The sequence below is a fragment of the Microtus pennsylvanicus genome, chromosome 8 (assembly GCF_037038515.1).
Source record: "Microtus pennsylvanicus isolate mMicPen1 chromosome 8, mMicPen1.hap1, whole genome shotgun sequence".
In the NCBI taxonomy this organism is placed as follows: domain Eukaryota; kingdom Metazoa; phylum Chordata; class Mammalia; order Rodentia; family Cricetidae; genus Microtus; species Microtus pennsylvanicus.
The window spans coordinates 25,919,470-25,941,376 of NC_134586.1; the positions used below are offsets into that span (position 1 = coordinate 25,919,470).

At 47.6% G+C, this 21,907-nt stretch overlaps 1 protein-coding gene across 1 annotated transcript; it reads right to left on the reverse strand.

Annotated features, from left to right (window-relative positions):
- Positions 1 to 1,047: 1,047 nt before the first annotated feature.
- Positions 1,048 to 21,681, reverse strand: Tuba8 (tubulin alpha 8). The gene is made up of 5 exons (XM_075982887.1): positions 21,518 to 21,681; positions 11,181 to 11,403; positions 10,162 to 10,310; positions 6,793 to 7,473; positions 1,048 to 4,748 (listed from the first exon to the last, which is right to left on the reverse strand). The coding sequence occupies exons 1-5, from the start codon at positions 21,518 to 21,520 to the stop codon at positions 4,455 to 4,457; spliced, it is 1,350 nt and encodes a 449-aa protein (XP_075839002.1). The 5' UTR covers positions 21,521 to 21,681; the 3' UTR covers positions 1,048 to 4,454.
- Between the last annotated feature and the right edge of the window lie 226 nt (positions 21,682 to 21,907).

The following is a 21,907-nucleotide window of genomic DNA, read 5'->3' on the forward strand; positions in this document are numbered from 1 at the left end:
TCTAACTGATTTTTTTTAAAGATTTATTCATTATGTATACAGTGTTCTACCTGCACACCAGAAGAGGGCACCAGATCTCATTACAGATGGTTGTGAGCCACCATGTGGTTGCTGGGAATTGAACTCAGGAAGCTGGGAATTGAACTCAGGACCTCAGGAGCAGTGACTGCTCTTCACCTCTGAGCCATCTACCTCCCAGCCCCAGTCTAACTGATTCTTACTAAACACCTTATTTAGCAATACATGTTCTGTCCAGTGCACGTAATATTTCCTAAGATGAAACTCATGATGAAACTTAGGGAGCACAGCTACTGCTGTGAATAACTGCACAGCACTAAGTGTTCATATTAGGGGAAAAACTAAGTCATAGTCATTTAAGATTCCACTAACAGAAATTAAGCCAGGCATGGTGGTGCATACTATTAAACCCAGCATGCAAGAGGCAAAGGCAGGAGGATCACCACAACTTCAAGACCAGCCTGGTCTATACAGTGAGGTCTAAGCTAGCTAGAGATTTATAGCAACGAATGTAAGCCCATATTTCTATATGGTATGGCAGCCAGGCTCTAAAGTCATAGGCCCCATCCGAGGTGGTCACATAGCTCTGCAGACAAGCTGTCTCTGCCTAACAAAAGGTCAGGATGTTGTTGCTCCTTTCTTTGTAATTTGGAGGATGCCTTATAGAGAAGCTGATTCTAGCCTACGTGACAGCTAGCTTACACAGCAGACAGGTAGATGTGGACGTGACAAAATGCCATTCACCTGGTTACCTAGGAGACAGGTATTTTCCTGCTCAGTTTATGTGTTGGTATAAAAGCTGTTTGGATAATAAACGCGGGGAGATCTTCAGGAGAGAATAAGCCTGAGATGCCCTTCCGTGATGACCATGTAAGCTGTGTCTGATTATTCCTTGTGGCTCCGTACCAGTCCAGTTAGGGAAAATAGTTATCTATGTTGGGGCTCACAGGCTCTAACAAACGAATGAATAAATATTAAAAAGTATGAGCACAGGTAAATAAAGTTGGAAAAACACACAACAGTGAAAAATTATAAAACAGAAAGTCTGTTCTTTAAAAAAAAATCTCCAACAGGCATGACTAACAAAGAAAGAGAGAAGACATAAATTTCCAATATGGAGAATGAGAAGAAATTAATACTAAATATATAGAGACACAAAGCATCAAACAGGAATCCATAAACAATAATATACACAAATTCCACAGCCCTTCTGATTCCCATTGATTACATAATACTCTATCGGTTGTTCCATTATACCATCTATATAGATTATTTATTCTCTGGTGTTTCCTTATCCAATTGTTTTAGTCAATACTTTCAGCGTGAGCCAAATTGCTGGATGTAGAAGGTCCAGGTGCCTACCATCCTGGACTTATGCTACTGTGCTGGGGCGGTTTGTTTTATGTTATTTCTTAGTGTGGAGAGTTAGGTCTTGCAACACAGAGAGAAGCGGGAAGGAGGCGGGGGTGGGGAGGGAAGAGAGGAGAGGACAGGACAGGACAGGACAGGAGAGCGATGGCAATCCTGTTAGACTGCATGAGAGGCAAGCCAGACTATGAGAACCTAATGCCCATTCCTGTTGTCAGCTTGACTAGGTCTGTAAAACTAAAACCCACAAGGCTGGGTACAGTTTTGAGAGGTTTTTTTTTTTCTTAATTAAATCATTGAGGTGGGTAGACCCACATTTTTTAACTTGTCTGAAGTGATAGAGTAATTTTTGAATGGTTTTTATTGTTTTGATTGAGCTATATATTTTTCTCCGCTCTCCTCCCTTCCTCCCCGCTCCCCTTCAACCCTCTCCCATAGTCCCCAGGCTCCCAATTTATTCAGGAGATCTTGTCTTTTTCTACTTCCCATTTAGATTAGATCTATGTATGTTGCTCTTAGGGTTCTTTTTCTTGTCTAGGTTCTCTGGGACTGTGAATTGTAGGCTGGCTTTCTTTGCTATATTGAAAAACCCACTTTTAATCTGGGTCTTTTGAGGTAGGAAGATCCACCTTTAATCTAGGTCATCCCTTCTGTTGGCAGCCTATGTAAAGGACATGGAAGAAGGAAGCTTGTTCTCTTTGTCTGTTTGCTCTCGCTCTCTCTGGCAAAACCATTTCTTCCCTGGCCTACTTCTTCGGGATTCTGGTGTATACTGAAGACCAGCTGAGACATCTAGCCTTGTGACCAAACAGCTACTGCATTCTTGGACCTTCTACTGGTAGACAGTCATTGTTGGATTAGCTGGCCTGTAAGCCATTCTAATAAATTCCAAATACGTATGTGTGTTCTGTGTTGTGTTGGTGCGCATATCATGCATACAGGTGCCAAAAGAGCATGTCATCTATTCTGAGAATGAAGTTACAGACTGTGAGCTGTTGGATGTGGGTACTGGGAACCAAACTCAGGTTCACTGGAAGAGCAGGAAGTGTTAACCACTGAGTCTTCTCTCCAGCTCTCTACTTCACCTTCCTAAGAAGCCTCAAGCTGATGTGATAGGCTAGGAGCTACTGGCCCTGGGAATGGCAGGCACTTGCTTCCCTAGCCACCCTCACGTGGGGACACTAATCTCCAGTTCTAAAACAACACTCCTCCACCTCCTAAGCGAGTCCTGGACTTGCTTTCATAGCACATGATCTCCTGCACAGAAGGGCCAGAAAGGAGGTTGTTACACACCTTGCCTAGCCTTCCTTTTCTTGGACAAGGACATTCTACTTTTCTCAGGGCTCCCAAGCAATAGACTGGAAAGTTTCTGGGAACACACTTGAAGAGCTATGCACTTGATACACAAGGACCCATAGCACAAGGGGCTTGACCCTGGAAGTCTTACGGGTAACTAAACAATAACAGCCTTCCAATTGCCTGAAATCCTGAGTGCTGGCTGAGGGAGGCACTGCACCCCCATCCTCTCCTTGGCAAATGGCAGACTTGTTTCTGCTGTGGGCTATTTCATAAGGAGCCCAGAAGCACGAGAGTCAGAAACAGTGGAGAGAGGCCTGGTGTTGGAACCTTGCGGTCTCAAGCAGTTGCTTCTGCATACCTCAGTGTCCCTTCCAGAATGACCCAAAACTTCATCCTGAGATGGTTGGGAGCCCTGGAGCTCAGGACAGTGAAGCCTTCTTCAAGCCTTCGAGTGCTTGTGTTTCACTTAGGAGACGTATAAGCATCCATGATGCTGAGGATGGACAGACGCGGCACCTGCCCATCTTCCCACCCTCCTAGCGAGTGCCTCTCTTGCCGTCAGACCCACACTTGCTCCCTTCTAAGCCCAGGATCTGTGGACTCGTGCTCTCTGGGCTCCACAACGACACAATGACACTCCAGATACTGTCACTGCTGTCTGAAATCTAAAGTGACCTCATTATCTAAACATGTATTTAGGAAGGCAGGAAGCTGTCACATGCATGATTCTCTAGCTCTGGGGACAGTGCCTAGGGCCAAGGACAGACTGTAGGCACCACGATTTCACTTTCTGTTCCTGTGGTTTCCTTTTCCCTTAGAAGAGAAAGTACAGCATCCTCAGATAAGAAAACAGGAACAAGCAGGCACATCTGCTCTGTGTCTGTCTGTCTGTCTGAGTACAGTGGGAGAAAATGGACCCAGGGTTTCACACAGGCTAAGGACCTGCTCACCCCAGAACCATACCCCAAGTCTTTGAATTATTTTTATTATGAAGTTCTGTTGTAGTTGTTGTATTTCATTGATGGCGACTGTTAATCTTTCACTGTGCTGATATGTAAATTGTATTTCATAATGTAAGTATTAAAATACACACAAACACACACACATACATACGTACTAACATACATACAGAACCAGGACTCTTGGTGGCTGTCAACACCTAATGAGGGTCTAGGGATATCCCCCCTCCAGGGGGATCATGATGGATCCACATGAGCTCAGAGCTGTGCCACAGATCTGTTTCATGAATTCCTTGTTTGCTCTCTCCACGGCATCTTCCAAGAGTGGAGTTTTCTGGTGTTTCCCCATTCCTCCCCCGGCAGGCCCTGTCTTAGGGGTGAGCAGCCTACCCCACCTAGAATAAAGATTCCTCATGTACCTCCTTACCCTACCCACCCCGTGCGTGTGTGACTTGTCCACCTTAATTTCATTCTTTAGGAATGAAGCTGTTCTCATTCCAGGGGAGGGAGGGGGTTCCCCGTGTGCTCGGTACCCATGTGCTGGAGTCAAGAGCCCTAATCTATGTAGGACAGGAACTGGGCTGGTGCCGACAGGCCAGTCTCTCACTTTCTCTTTCTGTGGTTTCCTTTTTCCATGCAACCATGAGTACAGCATACTAAGAAGAGAAAAGGGGAGTGAGCAGGCACAACTGCTGCTGCCCTGTCTGTCTGTCTGTCTGTCTGTCCATGAACAGTGCTAGGAGATGAACTCACCATGGTTAGAGTGGAGCAACACAAACAACGAGACGCAGTCATGGGGCAGGTGTATATTTAAAATTCCTCCCCCTCATTTTCTTCTTCAAATGAATCAGTCCCCACTTCTTCATAATCCTTCTCCAGCGCAGCCAGGTCCTCCCTGGCCTCGGAAAACTCTCCTTCCTCCATTCCCTCTCCAACATACCAATGTACGAAGGCCCGCTTGGCGTACATGAGATCAAACTTGTGGTCCAGGCGGGCCCAGGCCTCTGCAATGGCTGTAGTGTTGCTCAGCATGCACACAGCTCGCTGGACTTTAGCCAGGTCCCCTCCTGGCACAACAGTGGGAGGCTGGTAGTTGATGCCCACCTGGGAAACAAAGAAAGAAGACGGGCAACAGAAAGACACGCAAGTTGGGCAAGGACAGCGTTGGGCAATCTGTTGGTAATAAGCTTTGTTGGCAAGATCTAGACATGGGTGTGGGGTGGAATGGCGTGATGAAGAAGGAGGAGGAACAAGGAAGTTGGGAACATGGGCAGAGCAAAAGGATGTGTGCTGGGGAGGAAATAAAGAAAAGGGAGAGGCATGGTGGCACATGGTAACTTCAGTACCGTGAGTCACAGGGGCTGGAAAAGAAACGGCCAGGCTGTTAAAAAGAGGAAATAAGTTGATGAATGTAGTTAAGTGAAATTGTGGCATGAAAGAGGGATCTCAAGTGTTTATCTCAGGAGCAAGGGGCAGGAAATACCTTCCCTGTTAAAGGCAAATCAATTTCTAGAATTGACATTATTATCATAAAGTTTATTGTTTTCTAGATGTTTATCTGATGCTCCTTTTAATTTTTTTGCAATAAATTTAGGGAAGTTTCTCTGTCGAGGTGAAGGGCTTTTTAAGAGGTTCCAGGGAGAATCCAGAGAAATAAATTTAAAAGGTCCTTGGGGAGAGAGTTACTGCTCACACGGCCAGATCTCTAGTAAACAGTTCTCTTAGAAGAAAGGCAGAAACAGTAAGCATAGAAGTCAAAAGTCACACACGGGTAAGCCAACCTCCCGAGATCTGCTAGTGCACTGGGAAGTGGGAGTTTCCCAGTGGGGCTTCTACCCTAGAAATCTCCCCACAAAGGCCTCAAGCCAAGGCAGACCGAGAGTTATAGGAAACTGGAAGGCATCAAGATGGCAGAGTGTGAGATCACCAGTAGGACACTGAGAGCTATGGCAGTGCCCAGAACTAAGGCCGTTGTGTTTCCGTTACCAACCTCTTAGACGCGTTGCTTAGGAATACACGTCTTCAGATAGTGCTAGTGCAAGGCACACGGCCACTGAACAAGCAGGTGGCACAGATGTGAAAGAGGTATATATTTTACCACATCTTGCATCTTGCTGCTGTGGCTCTGGCCAGCATAGGCCTCTCTTCCCTTCTCAAAAGTGACATTGTAGACCCTAGTCAAATTGGGGACTAATACCCCTGGGGAGAATGACAGCTGGTGAGGCTTAGCAATATGCATTCTGCCGGCATGTAGTTTTCTGAAAAGCAGCTACCAATGCTAACACCATCTTACTCATAGTTCCATACAGCGCCTCAGAACAAGCTTAAACTAGAGGGGGTGGCATCCCCTCTGTGTTCGTCACCCCACTATCTCCACAGTTCTTTCATTTTTCCTTCTTCCCATTAGTTAATGTTGTTGTTTCAACTAAAAAACGGAAACACAGTTTTTGGATAACCTTGACTACTTTGGCCAGAATAACACACAAAAATAGGTTGTGTCCAGGAAGGAAAGATGATGTGTGTCACAAGGAGTAGAGCGGTGAGCAGGAAGACTGTGTACCCTTGGCCTGCAGGAACAACACTTATAGGAGGGGAGAAGTGAGACTTCATGACAAACAGGAGTCAATCCCAAAGACGAGGCACTGCCTCGGTGTTACTCTAAGCTGAGTAAGGCTTACAGAGTGCATAGTTAACTCTTAACATATGTTGGGGAAACGCATCTTCTGTTAGAAGAAAGAACTGTGCCTCTCTAGCAATTTGAATCATTTAGTTAACTCTAAAATTGAATCATTTAGTGAACTCTAAAATTAAAGAAGGGTAAAACACTCATTGAGCTTTCTTTTCGGCAAATTGAAATGAATTGAAAGTCCTCAAGGCATTGTGATTCGGGTCCCTCAGTTTAAAAAAGGAAAAAGTCAAAGATGGTTAACCTTAAATAGCAGCAGAGACAAGCACTTGCTAAGATGGCTTAAGCAGACCAGCCTTCAAGGGCTGAATGTCTCAGTCAAAGTTGAATGAGGTTAATGTTGCATCGGGTTACGTCATCTCCCAGAATTATCATAAAGACCACAAGTTCCCAAGGTTCATTCTCTCGAGTAATCCCCTCTGCATCCCCAGTTGTCCCCCACCCCAAGTCCTCAATTCTCACCTTGAAACCTGTGGGACACCAGTCAACAAACTGGATGGTTCTCTTGGTCTTGATGGCAGCAATGGCGACATTCACGTCCTTGGGTACCACATCCCCACGGTAGAGCATACAGCAGGCCATGTATTTGCCATGACGCGGGTCACACTTCACCATCTGGCTGTTGGGCTCAAAGCAGGAACTAGTTATCTCTGCCACAGACAGCTGCTCATGGTAGGCTTTCTCTGCAGAAATGATGGGTGCATACGTGACCAGCGGGAAATGGATTCTGGGATAGGGTACTAGGTTGGTTTGGAACTCTGTGAGGTCCACATTGAGGGCTCCATCGAAGCGGAGAGAGGCAGTGATTGAGGACACAATCTGGCTGATGAGGCGGTTGAGGTTGGTATAGGTGGGGCGCTCAATGTCCAGGTTCCTGCGACAGATGTCATAAATGGCTTCGTTGTCCACCATGAAAGCACAGTCTGAGTGCTCCAGGGTGGTGTGGGTCGTCAGGATGGAGTTATAGGGCTCTACCACTGCAGTGGAGACCTGTGGTGCCGGGTAGATGGCAAATTCTAGCTTGGATTTCTTGCCATAGTCAAGGGAAAGGCGTTCCATCAAGAGAGAAGTGAAGCCAGAGCCTGTGCCGCCTCCGAAGCTGTGGAAGATGAGGAAGCCCTGCAAGCCAGAGCAGGCATCTGTCTGGGGAGAGCCAGAAACAAGGAGAAATCAGAAGAGTCCTGAGACCCCATGTGGAGACAAATCCAGACAAACCCTTTTTGTCTGCATATCCTATCCTCATAAAAAATCATAATAACCTATAAGGAATAAGACACAAAAGAGGTTGTTTTGGTCTTGGGAGGAGTGGTTAATGTCTAGACTGACAAACTACACATGCGTGCATACGGCTCTGACTTGGAGCTGGACAAAGCAGGAGTAGAAAGTCTCAGAGTTGTCTTTGTGGTGGGCCTTGTCTTCCGAGAGCTCAAATCTTGCTGACTACCCTTGTCCTTGACATATGCTTCTATGGGCATGGTTGACGAGCACATTCAAACATGGAAAGGGCTCAGGGTGCCTGCCAGTCTGAGAAATGTAAAAGGAGCTATGGATTTTTTTTCTTTTAAGATTTTGAAATTTTGAGATTAAAAAAGAACATGTTTTTAGGTTGACAAACTGTGTGTACTTATAGGATCTACTATGCTGCTGTGGATTTTGTGTGCACTGTGGAATGGCCACACCAAAATGAGCAACACGTCCATGAATTCCCAACTTGTAAACACTTCAGCCAGTCATTAACCTTTCCAAAGGCCTCCTCCCCCATGGCTACATCATCATCTTGTAAGATTTAGTGATGGTTAGTGAGATGGCAGAACTACAGTAAGCACTCCATATTGACTCCTGGCAGAACTACAATAAGCACTCCATGTTGACTCCTGGCAGAACTACAGTAAGCACTCCATGTTGACTCCTGGCAGAACTATAGTAAGCACTCCATGTTGACTCCTGGCAGAACTATAGTAAGCACTCCATGTTGACTCCTGGCAGAACTACAGTAAGCACTCCATGTTGACTCCTGGCAGAACTACAGTAAGCACTCCATGTTGACTCCTGGCAGAACTAAGAGAATTTATAGACTCACAGAGGATGTGAGCTATTATCATCTGATCCAGTGGTTCTGAACTTTTGGGCACCACTAGTCTTGTCAATTTTTTTCCATCACATAGAAATGAGAGCTTATAAAGACAAAGTGATGTAACCCACAACGCAGCTTAGTAGTCAAGCCAGCCTGATTCCGCAGCCTCTAGCACTTTTTTTTTTAATCTTTACCAAAAATTTATTGCAAACTTTTTGCCAGTGTTCATTTTATTCCATAAGGAGTAAACTTTAGCATTAGTAAAAGATATGACATTTTTTGTTGGGTCTATTCCTGTTGGTTGATGAAGTCTCAATTTTCCTTTTAGAATCAATTCAGAAATCTTTTTTATATAGGTCTTTGATTTTTTTGTTCTGTTTGTGTGACAAAAATATCTATTGCGGAATATTATCTTCTCTCTGCATAAGAATTCCAGTGGGGGGGGGCAGAAGCTGGAGAGATGGCTCAGAGGTTAAGACCACTGCCTGCTCTTCCGGTGATCCTGAGTTCAATTCCCAGCAACCACACGGTGGCTCACAACCATCTATACTGAGATCTGGTGCCCTCTTCTGGCGTGCAGGCACACATGCAGGCAGAACACTGCATACATAATAAACAAACAAATAAATAAATCTTATTTAAAAACCCAGTAGGCATGCCAGGCATTGGTGGCACACTCCCTTTAATACCAGCACTTGGAAGGCAGTGACAATTGGTTCTCTGTGAGTTCCAGGCCAGCATGGTTTACAGAGTGAGTTCCAGGACAGGTTCCAAAGGTCTAGAGCAACCTTGTCTCGAAAAACCAGAGAGAGAGAGAGAAAGAGAGAGAGAGAGAAAGGGAGGGAGGGAAGGAGGGAGAGAGGGAGGAAGGGAGGGAGAGGGAGAGAGAGGGGAAAGGGGAGAATTCCAGTAGGAGAACAGGTAGAAGGCAGAATAACTAGGCTACAATCAAGCTCTGGATTCAAGTGACCCACATGTGCATCCTGTAATTTTTTTTTCTCTACCACAGCCAATTCTCCTTCAGCTTGAGCTGATAATTTTCTTGGACTAGTTAAGTTCTTGTCACCTTGTAAGGTTTGAAATAAATGACTTAGTCCATGAGTTGTTTATCCAGTTGTGTGCCATAGCCAGTTAATGTCTCCCAGGAGAATCTGAAAGTCATTAAGGCTCCACAGTTGATCTCTCTGGATTTGTTCTTTTTGTGGTTGATTTTTTGTAAACCTATTTTATAGTCTAAGTACTCAATAGAATCTGCCTCTAGCACTCTTGAGTAGTGTGACCCAACTTAAGACACCAACTGCCCCAGCCCAAAACTCCTGCATTTAATACAAGGGAAATGCCTCCCTTGTTTATTCGAAAGCAAATGGAGGTGTGAAATTCGCACTTACAGTGTAAGCATAACTACTCAAATGTGTAATAAAATCTCTCCCTCGGTTCTTCCAAGCCAATGCTTTACTACCCTGTGTTTCTAACTCTAACTCCATCTACAGGGTAGGCCAGTATACCCAGGCAGGGGGAGGTGTACATCCCTGTGACTGTTCCTTCTGAAACATGACCAGAGGCCTAGCGGTACAGCCAGCAGTACAGCATGTGCCTGACATGATGAGGCCCTGGATCTGAACCCCAGCACCAACCAACCAACCAACCAATGAACCTCCCCCCAAGAACTCTAGTAGCTATTCTTGCAGCCAGCTGATGCACGCCTCTAACCCACCTGAGTCCAAGCCTGACCAGATGCCCTGCCCAATTGTGCTTACCAGCTTACGGATGCGGTCCAGCACCAGGTCAATACTCTCCTTGCCCACCGTATAGTGCCCACGGGCATAATTGTTAGCCGCATCCTCCTTCCCCGTGATCAGCTGCTCGGGATGGAAGAGCTGGCGGTAGGTTCCTGCCCGCACCTCATCTGTCAAGAGACAGGACCCTCAGATCCCCATTTCCAGGAGACACGCTCTGTCCCACTCATCTGAGTATGAGACTCAGCTGGAGTGACCGGGTCTACCCTAGAACAATGACTCAGAGATCCAGAGAGACAAGGGCACACTAACCAAGCCCAGGCCCCTGAGCAGAACTAGAAAGGAGGAAGAGACTTGAAGGAGCAGACCACCAAACACCAAAACCATTTCCTCCCCTTCTCTCCTTCCCTCCACCTGGATCTGGATCCTCAGGAGCCCTGTCCTGAGAAAGCCAGACTCCGCCTGTGCGTGGTTCTAACTCAGAAGGAGCAGGGTTGCAGCACCTCTACCTGTGAATGTGGCTACCCTCACCCCACCTTGACTGTCAAGTGCTGCAAGGCTAGACCATACCCGAGGCCAGACTACAGCGATGGTCAGAAACCTATGCTTTAGGAAATGGACCGTTGGAGAGGTTTTTTGAGACAGGGTTATTTTGTGTAGCCCTGATTGTCCTGGAACTCACTCTCTAGACCAGCCTGGCCTTGAACTCACAGAGATCCGCCTGTCTCTGCCACCCAAGTGCTGGAATTAAAGGTGTGTGCACCACCACCACCTGACTGAGAGGTTTCTAACAATTTCTAGAGCTTTTTGTGCCTTTTATCTCTGTACCATCAGTAACAATCATGGTCATTTCTTGTCTCAGCAGGTTTAAGAAGCATTTTGTTCTGCACAGCTTAGCAGGTTCTGTTGACCCCTATTACAAATCCCCCAAGGACCCGAGGGAAGTCACATGGCTCACTCACACCTTTCAACTTGTCTCCCTCTCATTAGCCCAATCCCTGCACTTTGCTGTTGCAGCAGAGCCCTTGGCCGGTACTCACCTACTACCGTAGGTTCCAGGTCGACCATGACAGCCCGGGGCACATGCTTGCCATTGCCAGTCTCACTGAAGAAGGTGGTGAAGGAGTCATCATCGTTGACCTTGCTGGCCTGAGTGCCAAAGGTCCCATCTGCCTGGATGCCATGTTCCAAGCAGAAGAGCTCCCAGCAGGCATTGCCAATCTGAACTCCAGCTTGACCCACGTGGACTGATATGCATTCCCGCTGTGGAAACAGGGCACATCAAAGTCAGAGGACCCGAGTCCCCGGCCATGGGCTGAAGCCCCACATCTAAAGGCTGTCTCTTCCGCACATTCAACCATCAGGATGCTCGAGTCTACAGCTGCACCACCCCATAACCAGGGTGTGTCTGGGGTTCCAGGTGCCTGGCACCACAACATCTGGCACAGGACATTGTTCCAAACAAGTCAAAGATAGCAACAGACTAACCTTGACCTTACAACACATGGCGCCAGCATTCACACTAATTCCTAAGTACTGACCTTCTGAGATATCACACACAGGGTGTGCATACAGAGCCCGGGACTGTCACAGGGGAGCCACCATAGACACAGTCAGTATGATGACTATAAATGTGGAAACAATAAATGAGTTATTTACCATCAAGGCCAAGTTAGGCTCTTCTTGAATGTTGAGAAATGAACATTTTTGGAGACACCACTATCTACCTTGCTGTTTAGGTCAGCCCAAGTATTAAGTAAATCTCAGCTTTTGGGTGCTCTTCTAACTCAGTTGCTCTGATTTAAAACCTCAATTGTCTAACTGATTCTAGCATTATCACCTAAGAATAAGGGCTGTGTGTGTGTGTGTGTGTGTGTGTGTGTGTGTGTGTGTGCACGTACGTGTTGTGTGTGTCTGTGTGTATGTGTGTGTGTATGAAGAACCCTTCCAAGCAAATTTCCTGGAAAAATGGACTCATCCTCCACCTCTTGCCCATCTGTGGGGAAGCAGTGGCCCACATGGGGTAACTCTGTCCTGTGATACCTGGCTGAGCCCAGCAGGGAAGCATGTGCCTGGTCTGTAGGTTTCTATTCTTATCCATGACCTGATGTGGCACTCTCTAGCTCTGAGGGACCCAAGCCAGGAGCAGAAGCTCCAGAGAGCAGAGCTGGTTGAGGAAACAAGCAGTGTATGCATCGAAATTCAGAACCCAGAAGCCTCTCTGGGCACAGGAATGGAGCAGACGCCTTGACGGTCTCCAAGGGCCAGAGACTTCAGGACCAGTTGCTCCCTGATTTGGTTTTGCAACTGAGTCCCTACTCTCCCCATCACTCTGCTAGCCCTTGCCACTGGGAGGAAAAGTGTGCAGGCATTTGAAGCCACCAATACGGAGCACAGAGCTACAGACTACAGCCCAGCAGTACTTCCCAACGCCCAGTGAAAGGCTTCGCTCCCGGCTTGCCCACACCCAGGCTTCACAGCTAGCCATCTCAATTCATTTGTTGTGTTGTGTGACTTTGGCTGAGTCACTAAAACTCTCCTCATCTGAAAAAAAGCATTTAGCCGTGATTGACATTGGCTTTACCATTATCATCATATGGCAGGATCTAGCTCCTCCTCCACCTGCTGGGAGCGCAGGCAGGGAGTCAGAGCTCACAGGCAGGCTCACTTTGCTGTGGGGCTGTCTTCTACTTCCATTTTAGGGCTAAGAAAAGCACACCCTACACAAAGCAACAGTCCCACACATATGTTATTATTGACCCAAAGCTACAGCACACATTCAGCAAGAAGCCGTGGTTTCTCAGGAAGGACCTGACATTGTGGGAACACAGCGCAGGCCCATGAGGAACCTGATTCTGGATCACCTCCTTTAAATTCTGGTCTCATATGTAGCCCCAAACTTCAGCTTTCTGAGTTTGTCCCTTCGTGTCACCATCATATGCCAGCCACCCCCACTTATTGAGGGTGCTGTATGGTTTCCAGTCTCTGACTTCCTTCCAGAACACTCTAGGTCTTCCCAGGGAAGATGAAGGGTTATTGCAGGAAGAAAAAGAAACAAAAACAAAAGCAAAACATGGGAGAAAGAGCAGAGTGTCCTGCAGCCACCAACACATGACCCAGGGTTTTTGGTCTCTTTGATGCCCTCCTCAATCTTACTTGAATGAATAAATACCTCTCCTCCTGATATAGTCTCTCTCTCTCCACCTCCTCCTGACAGTCTCTCTCCTCCTCTTTACTACTGACAGCCTCTCTCTCTCCCTCCTCTCTCTCCTTTCTCTCTCTCTCTCCCCACCTCCCCCGGAAAACCAGGCAAGTGATCCACTGCTGAGCCACACACTCTCTCCCAATTAACGAGAAAGATGAGCAGCAGCAGAAACTGTGCCATACCAAAACCACATTAGAAGCAGAATGGCTACGTGGACCACGCAGAACCTGAATTATAACTTTAACAAATCAAAATAAAAAAGCTCATTAATTTTAATGATAAAAGTGAGGTTAAGTATGAAAATGCTTTCAGTGTTTAGAATTACGTCTGAAGCACCTAGCAATAAACTTTAATAGTATTTAAAATACTATTTTTTGATTTTTAACAGTATCAGAGATCAAACCCAGAGCCTTCAAATGTTAGGCAAGTGAGCTACACTCCCAGCTTCTAAAACACATTAATAAACACAGGAGATAAGTAGATACAGCCAAAAATGATAACTTTTACACCTAAGCAATAAATATATGGGTGGCTTTATACCCATCTACTCTTCTGGAAGTTTAATTTTTTCCATAGTAAAAATCAAGATGTTAATAACAAAGTAAAAGAAATAGATGAAGGGCTGGAGAGATGGCTCAGAGGTTAAGAGCACTGACTGCTCTTCCAGAGGTCCTGAGTTCAGTTCCCAGCAACCACATGAGGGCTCACAAACATCTGTAATGAGAACTGGCGCCCTCTTCTGGTGTGCGGGCATACATGGAAGCAGAATGCTGTACACATAATAAATAAATAAATTTAAAAAAAAGAAATAGATGAAAAGTAGGAGTCAGAATAGAGACTCCATCCACATTAGCCTGGTTCTTCTCATCTCACAGAGCCACCTGCCCAGCTGACTCTAAGGGCGCACCCTCAGAGAGCAAGCAAAACTTTCAAAGCTACATAAGGAGAACTTGCCTACCACAAGCCAGGTCCTGGGCTTGGTCTCTGTTTCCTGTTTGGAATTTTGCATGGCTAGCATGGCCTGGATGCCCACGACCAGGCTGGTACTGAGGTAGGTGCAGCCACCATCTACTCAAGGCACAGGAAGTTCAGAGTAAGAGGGAGCTAAGAGGTTTGGGGTGTAGAGGGTAGTGTTCAGATGCAAGTAAAATTACAACTTCTGTGAAGTTTCTGGGAACTCTGTGGTCTATGAAAATCTTCAGAATTCCACTGGACACTTTGCTCATGGTAGGAGTACTATAGTTTGCGTCCGGAATGCAAAGGGGAAGAAGGCTAAGAGGTGGAGCCCAGCAGTATGTGTCTCAGTTCTCAGGGGCACACCCTCATGGGACTGTGGAAGCCCAGTTTCTCCCTCTGTCTCTTTTGCTCTTTAGCCATCAGGTGTGTGGTTTGTCACTCGTTTCGACCTGTGCCACTTTGCCTCAAACCCAGAACCGACAGGAACAACCAAGCGCACACTGAAACCTCCAAAACTGAGCCAAAATAAACCCTACACTTCACAAGTCCACAACTTCAGGGTCTGTTGCCCTGGCAGAAGCTGGCACAGGGGCAGCCTTCTCTACACCGTCACTCAGTCACCCCTTTCCCCCCTGAAGTTCCACACAGATGAGCACGGGAGATGAGTGGGTCACCCTTGGGAAGTCAATCCTCACACCCAGTAAAGGTCATCAATCTGCCATGCTGAGGACATAAGAGCCAAACACGCGGCACATAGGTGGGCCGGGTCCCATGGGTCACCTAATGATTTCTTCTCCATTGCTGGCAGGTCAAACTGAGGCACAGGGAGGCAAAGGTTAGACTGATGGTGCACACAGTGCAGCAAGAAAGCCTGACCTAGAACCCAGCCCGAGCTGGTCCTTTGTACCCTGCCACCCCCTGGCTCACCCTCACTCCGAATTTCCAGGGCCTTGCGGTGTGGCTGCATCTACCTCAGTACCAGCCTGGTAGTGGACACCAGTCCCAAGGTAGCCATGCAAAATGCCCAGCAGAAAATGCTCTCACACAGAAATGCTGCGAGCCAATCAGAAATTGGTCTCTTTTAATCTTCCTTTCCTGCTATCTGGAGACTGTTCCTCGGGATAAACTGTGTGACCAAAGATGGGGGCAGGCAAAGGTAAGCTGAGTTAGCAAGGACATTTCAGTCATCTGTTGCTCCAAACTCCTATCTCAGGTTTCCCTTGGTAGTCAGAGTTCCTCTCCCCTCCCCCTCTTGATTCTATTTTGAATCTGGGCCTGTGGCGCTCTGTTCTCTTGGGTACCTTGTAAGGGAAGGAAGGCGCTGTATGCTGCCAGAGCCCCTGAACTCAACAATGGGAGGAAGGAGTTAAGGGAGATAAAGAGACGCATACACCCCTCTCAAGAAAAGCGGCATCCCTCAATAGGCCTGATATGTCAACTGTCACTACAAAAGTTCATCCCAACATGATGAGGGCTGTCATACACAAGAAGGTTCTAAATGGCAGTGTGCTGACGTCACTTTTCAGGACTCCAGTTAAATGTCACTGCCTACTGGCAGGAAGTCAGGATAACCACAGAGCATCGCAGGGTCCCTGCTGTGTTTGTTCATGATTGTCTTTGTATTTATCGCACAACACTCATGATGGTTGCTTCTTCAAGCATCTGTCTTTCCCTGATACAGAGACTAAACTCCATGGGCAAGCAACTGAATCTCCAGCACCAAGCACAGTACTCGGACATAGCAGAGATAAGCAGAATTAGAGCCCTCCATGGCTTTACAGGACCGGTTAACACCAAGAGCGGGCAGAGCCGAAGAACACAGACACGGCTCAGGGGAGTTCAGCCAAGGGACCCCCACTGCTGACTTGGTCTGCTGAAGAAGGAAAATGGACAGGTCTCTAATGCATTTAGACAGGCCTGGGGACATGTTAGGAATAGTGAACACAAGAGACGGGAGAATTCAGGACATGTCCCACAACTGCCAGATTCTATGGAGCAAGAACTCATGAAGGGCAGAGCTGGTGGGACAGCTGTGTCCCCTCCGTTCATCCTCCACAGAGAGCATATGTCACGGGAAATCATATCCTAGAACTCTGCAGCCTTTCAGGGCCTACTCTGAGAAACCCTTCCTTGTGCTGATCATATTTAATTGTCGGATCCTCTTGCTTTGCTCTCAGAAACAAGCGCTCTCCTCAGTGAAAGAATGGTTTGAGTCTTTCAGCATCATTTTGAGGCCAGAGGCACAGCTCAGTATGGTAGAGCGATTTCAAGTGTGTTTAAGACCCTGGACTTGGGGGAAAAATGTCAGCTCAAGGTTTCACCAAAAAAAAAAAAAAAAACAGTGGCATATTTCTCTAGGAAAGCCAGTGACTCAGAGCAGCATCAGGAGCCCTGTGAAGGACTCAGACAGGGCCATTGTCCCTGGGCCACCTGTGTGTACACTTGCCATGCAGTTACTCTCAGGGAGCCTATTATCCCCGCATTCTTTCTAGTTGTTAGTCTAGAATAAAAAAAAAAATCGCATGTATTTTAGGAGCTAGGTCACAAAGCTGGCAAGTGAAAAGTAGATCCGTAGTGTTCCACAGGGATAATTAAAGCAGGAACAAACGTGACTCATCAAAGCATGCGTTATCTCTGCTCAGACCCTTCAATTACAGCGGATTTGGGATCACTGACAAGAGAGAAAAGACAGCAAATGAGCAACAGCCAGAACAGAGCTGACCTCAATGAGCATCCGCGAGGGAGACGGCAGCTCAGGAGAGGAGCTCGGATGATGTTTGCAGCAATAGTGTGGATGAGAAGCAAGTGATGGGGTGCTCGGTAAGAAGATTCTGGCACAAGAGACCCTGGGATGGCAAAGCCCACGGGCTCCCAGCTGGCATTGAGACAGGACTCAGGGTTCAGTGTGACGCACACACTGCCTACTGTGCTTTTTCACGGATCTTCCAGGAGACAGGAAATGCGTACCACAAAGGCCACAGTATTGTCAGCTCCCCAAGTAGTCCGAGAAAAAGTGAACAGTTGGTCCCCTTCCTTCCTCAAACAATACCACATCCTCCCACTCTTCCCAATCACTGACCTAGTCACCAGCCACTTTCTCAAAGTTAACCTTTTATCCTAGAAGCCTGGGTGTCATCAAGGTCACCTAGGAGCTGCCTCAGCAAGGACACATGGCAAACACTTGGTGACAGCATTCAAGTCCCCACCCCTCCCTCAGCTGAGCCTAAAAGATGTCTAGCAAGACTCACTCAACAGCTTCACCCCATCACTTTAACCAAGGACCGTGACTCGGAAGCAGATACCCAAGTACCTAGGAGGAAAAACCTCCCACAGTGGAGGAAAGGAGAGGTGGCTGTAACCCCACAGTGCTCTGGGTCACAATGCTCCTCGGCTTTGCACAGCACAACCAATGGTACCGTTGAGCGATGACAGGGATACCAGACGTGGTAGTGACTCCACCCCACCCAGACACACTGCTCTCCCCCCAACTGCCATTTTTTTTACAAGTGTATAGGATCTTTGACACCATTTGATGTCAATTTCCATACAATGCAAGCAGAGTTCCTCAAAGCTAAAGAAATGGTGTGAAGGTATTTCCAAGGTCATATAGGTGTGCCCATCTCCCTGTGACCTTTATAAAAACTCTTTCTGGTTATAAAACCTCTCCTGCTACCATGGACATGGGTTCAGCTTTAGGTACCTGGCCAGGAGTCTCCATACTACTTTCCAAAAATAAATGTCATTGTCACATTCCCAGGGGCTGCTTGCTGGATAATACAGACAGCAGATGGGATGCTGGGGTATGTATGCCGTCGACCTGAGCTGATGGTTAAGAAGGAAGGCTTTAGAGAGTGGATTTGATCAGCTGTGTGACTTGAGTATCTGGTGTGGGACCAGTAAAAGACACTGGTGGATGAAGCACTATGCCCCAGGGAAGAAAGCCAGCAAGTCTCAAGAAGAATGCTCACCTGCCCAGCACCTGAAGAATGACCACGCTGAAAATATTGTGAGAACCAGTTACATATTTCTTACCCAACCAAACAAAATTAGAAATGGCAAAGCTAATTCTGATTACCTCCCAAGAAGGCTTCCATGACAGCGTAGGAAATGGGGACACGAAGAACAGCTGCCTGAAACCTGACCCACTAGAGGAAGTGAGGACATTCTTGAAGAGTGGGATTCTTAGGGCTGGAGAGATGGCTCAGTGGTTAATAGCACTGGCTGCTCTTCCAAAGGTCCTGAGTTCAGTTCCCAGCAACCACATGGTGGCTCACAACCATCTGTAATGAGATCTGGCGCCCTCCTCTGGCGTGCGAGCATACATGGAGGCAGGATGTTGTATACATAATAAATAAATAAATAAATCTTAAAAAAGAAAAGAGTGGGATTCTTGAGATGAAGGCTTACAAATTGATCGTTCTAGTCTTCCAGGAAGGAATCAGGGTCCGGGGATGTGGCTCACGGGTAGTGCAGTTGCCAAGCATACAAGGCTTGGCCTCAGGATTCCATCACTCCCACCACCCCACCGCCACCACTGCTCCCTCCACAGCATAACAAGAAAGGAGAAGAAGAAAAGGATCCGGGTCTCCCTACTGCTCAGGAGGCCGAGGGATCAGAAACAGCACAAGTTTAAGAGAAGCCTGGGCATCATAATGGCATCCCTCTCAAAATGAAAAATAAGGAGGGAGGAAGGGGGTAAAGAGGAAAAAATTCACTGTGAGATTCTGGAATGGGAAGTGTTGCCCATCAAGACAGGGCTGAGCATATAAGGAATGTTCTCAGTACACGAAGCTCAGGGTTTCACAATAAAATGATGGGCTCTTTTCAAGACAGTTGGCCATGCAGGTTTCCAAACCTCTTAAACTTCACTGCTTTTCGCTTGTCTTGCTATTTCCCAGGTATATTCTGAACACATTGGTATCTGTTCAAGGGTTGGATTGCTATCTTTGCCCTCTTCTCCTAACATCTTTTAGGCTCTACTCAGAGTCTGCAGACATTCAGATCAGAATTAAAGTATAGATGGGAATGCACTTGGAAAATCTTAAAGCAATTGCTATGCACTGGAAACTGTAAATGTTAAATATCACTTCTACAAGCCAGACGGTGGTGGAACACACCTTTAATCCCAGCACTCGGGAGGCAGAGGCAGGAAGATCTCTGTGAGTTCGAGGCCAGCCTGGTCTACAAGAGCTTGTTCCAGGGCAGACTCCAAAGTTACAGTGAAACTTTGTCTCAAAAAAAACAACAAAAAAAATCAGTTCTACAGCATGTGACCAAATAAATAAACAAAGCAAGTCTGATAATTGAGGCCACAGAGACGGGTCAGCAGGTAAAAGCACTTGCTAAGCAAGCCTGATGACTGGAGTTTGATCACCAAATTCCATGGTGAAAGGAAAACATTAATACATAGAGACACACGCTGTGTGTGTGTGTGTGTGTGTGTGTGTGTGTGTGGCACACTCACACACATGCACATGAAAACACACTAGTAAATATTTTGATCTTCTCTGGGTGTGATTGTATGCCCTCAGGAGGCAGAGGTAAATGGATCCCTGAATTTGAGGTCAGCCTGGTCTACTGAACAAGTTCCAGGACAGCCAGGGCTACACAGAGAAAGCCTATCTTGAATAAAAAATTAATGACCAATCATAGCAAATATACAAAGCTGGGCGATACATAGAATAAGCTGGTTTACTCTTCATATATGTGCATATAACATGCACATTTAAATCACTTTATAACTAAAAGCTTAAAATAATAAAATGTATGCAAGAGCTTTGAATATTTGTACTAAACCCTCTTCATTTTGTAGATGAGAAAAACCAGTCCAGAGAAGTTTGACGACCTTCTTGAAGGCACACAGCTAGCTGCGGAGCCAAGCGCCAAAATCTAAACTTCAACTCTGCACTCCTAAGATCCCACACCAGTGACCTGAACAGAATGGTTTCCTCTGGCCACTCTCTTCTGTGTTCCCAAATTCTTCGAGCTCCCAGGTGTGTCGAGGAGCATGCTGGGGAGTGAAAAATGATGGACAGGCTTGGAGGGAGGACTAGCAGAAGGGCCAGCGCCAGCAAGTCTTGGACACTCTCCCAAATGAACAGCCAGAGTGGAGGAGGGGTGGCGGGAGGCGGCGTGGAACAGGAGAAGGGGGAAGGAGAGAGAGGAGGTGGAAAGGGGAGGGGAGGGGGGTGAGGAGGAGAGAAGGGAGGTTCTGGCGCCGCAGCCTGACACCCGAGCAAGTGCGCTCCTCAGAGAACCTGACCTTGGTCTCTGAGATACTCTTATACTGCCTCCCCCACTCCTCCCCGCCCACCCCCACCCCCACCACCCTAACCGTCCTGTCCCACTTCACTGCAGAAACACTAGACCTTCCAGGCGTCGGGGGAAGATGATTGAGGCCAACATTAGGACCGGGTAGCTGGGCGTCCCAGGAGCTTTTGGCGCCGCTGATGTAGCTGCTGAAGGGCTCAGGAGGGGGTCTCTCTAGCTACAAAGGTAGCAGCCGCTAGTGAAGACAGCCGCCAGTGAGGAGTCCCTGCCTCAAAGCCAGGAAAGGAAATAAAATTAAAAGGCTGAAGTCCCCTGGTCTCCAGGGAGGAAAACTTCTTTTCTGACTTTGACCGCTGGGAAGGGTGAGAAGCCGGCACCAGCGCCAGGCGCCTGCGAAGCTGGTTGGGTCCAAAGGACCCAGCTCGAATCGAGAGTGCCCCAAACCCAAGACGGTGGCCAGAAGATAAGAGTGGAGAATGACCCCAACCTGGAGTCTGTCGCTTTTGATTGCGTTTGGAGACTTGACTCTATCTACATCCCAGACACCCAGGTCCAGACCACCTGCCCAGAATCCCTCGGCATCCCACTTCTTCTCTGGTCCACGAGTGGCAGTTCCCCAGATTCTCACTCTTCTCTCCGCCCGTCTCTCCAGGTCCGCCCCCCCCCCTCATTCGAGAGCGCAAATTTCCCTTAGGTCCCTTTAAAGGGCAAACGGCCCCGCTCTCTAGTTTCTTTGCAAAATTAAAGGTACCTGACAACTAGATGTTTCCCACCCCTGGATATATGACCCTTGATCCTGAACTGACCCACAACACCCCCCACCCCCAATAAGAGACTTGGAGCCCAGTGGATCCAAAGCCATCCGGCAGCTACTCTGTAGCCCCGGAGCTCTGTACCCGGGCACCTGCGCGCGTCCCTGGCAAGCCGGGGCCCGGGAAGTCTCACCATCGTGGCAGCTCTCCTCGCCTGCTCGCCTCCCAGCTGGGCCTGCCCACCCCAACTGCTCCAGATACGGCCGCCTCCGCGGTTGTGACACACTGCGAGGGAGGGGGCCGGAGACAGACATGCTGGGCCAGCAGTTGCCCTGCAGCATCACAGTGCCCGCGGATGGGAGGGATTTGGGTAGGTCACAATGCCACTTCCCCTCCTACCGGTGGCTCGCTGTTCCAGCCCCGCTGCTTCCCACGCCCGGAGCGGTGGCAGCTGAGCTCCTGCGCATAGTGAGTCGGAAAAGCAGTCCTGTGAGCGCGACACACGTGTGCACACATACCCCGCACCCACCACGAGATCTGCATTGGAAAGCAGTGGAAAAATACTTCAAAACAAAATGCTCAT

Excerpts from the sequence above, each read along its gene's own strand:
- Tuba8 (XM_075982887.1), bottom strand. Across the intron at positions 10,311-11,180 it reads CCTGGAACCTACGGTAGTAG|ATGAGGTGCGGGCAGGAACC; the intron begins GTGAGTACCGGC and ends GTCTCTTGACAG. Across the intron at positions 4,749-6,792 it reads GGTGTCCCACAGGTTTCAAG|GTGGGCATCAACTACCAGCC; the intron begins GTGAGAATTGAG and ends TTTGTTTCCCAG.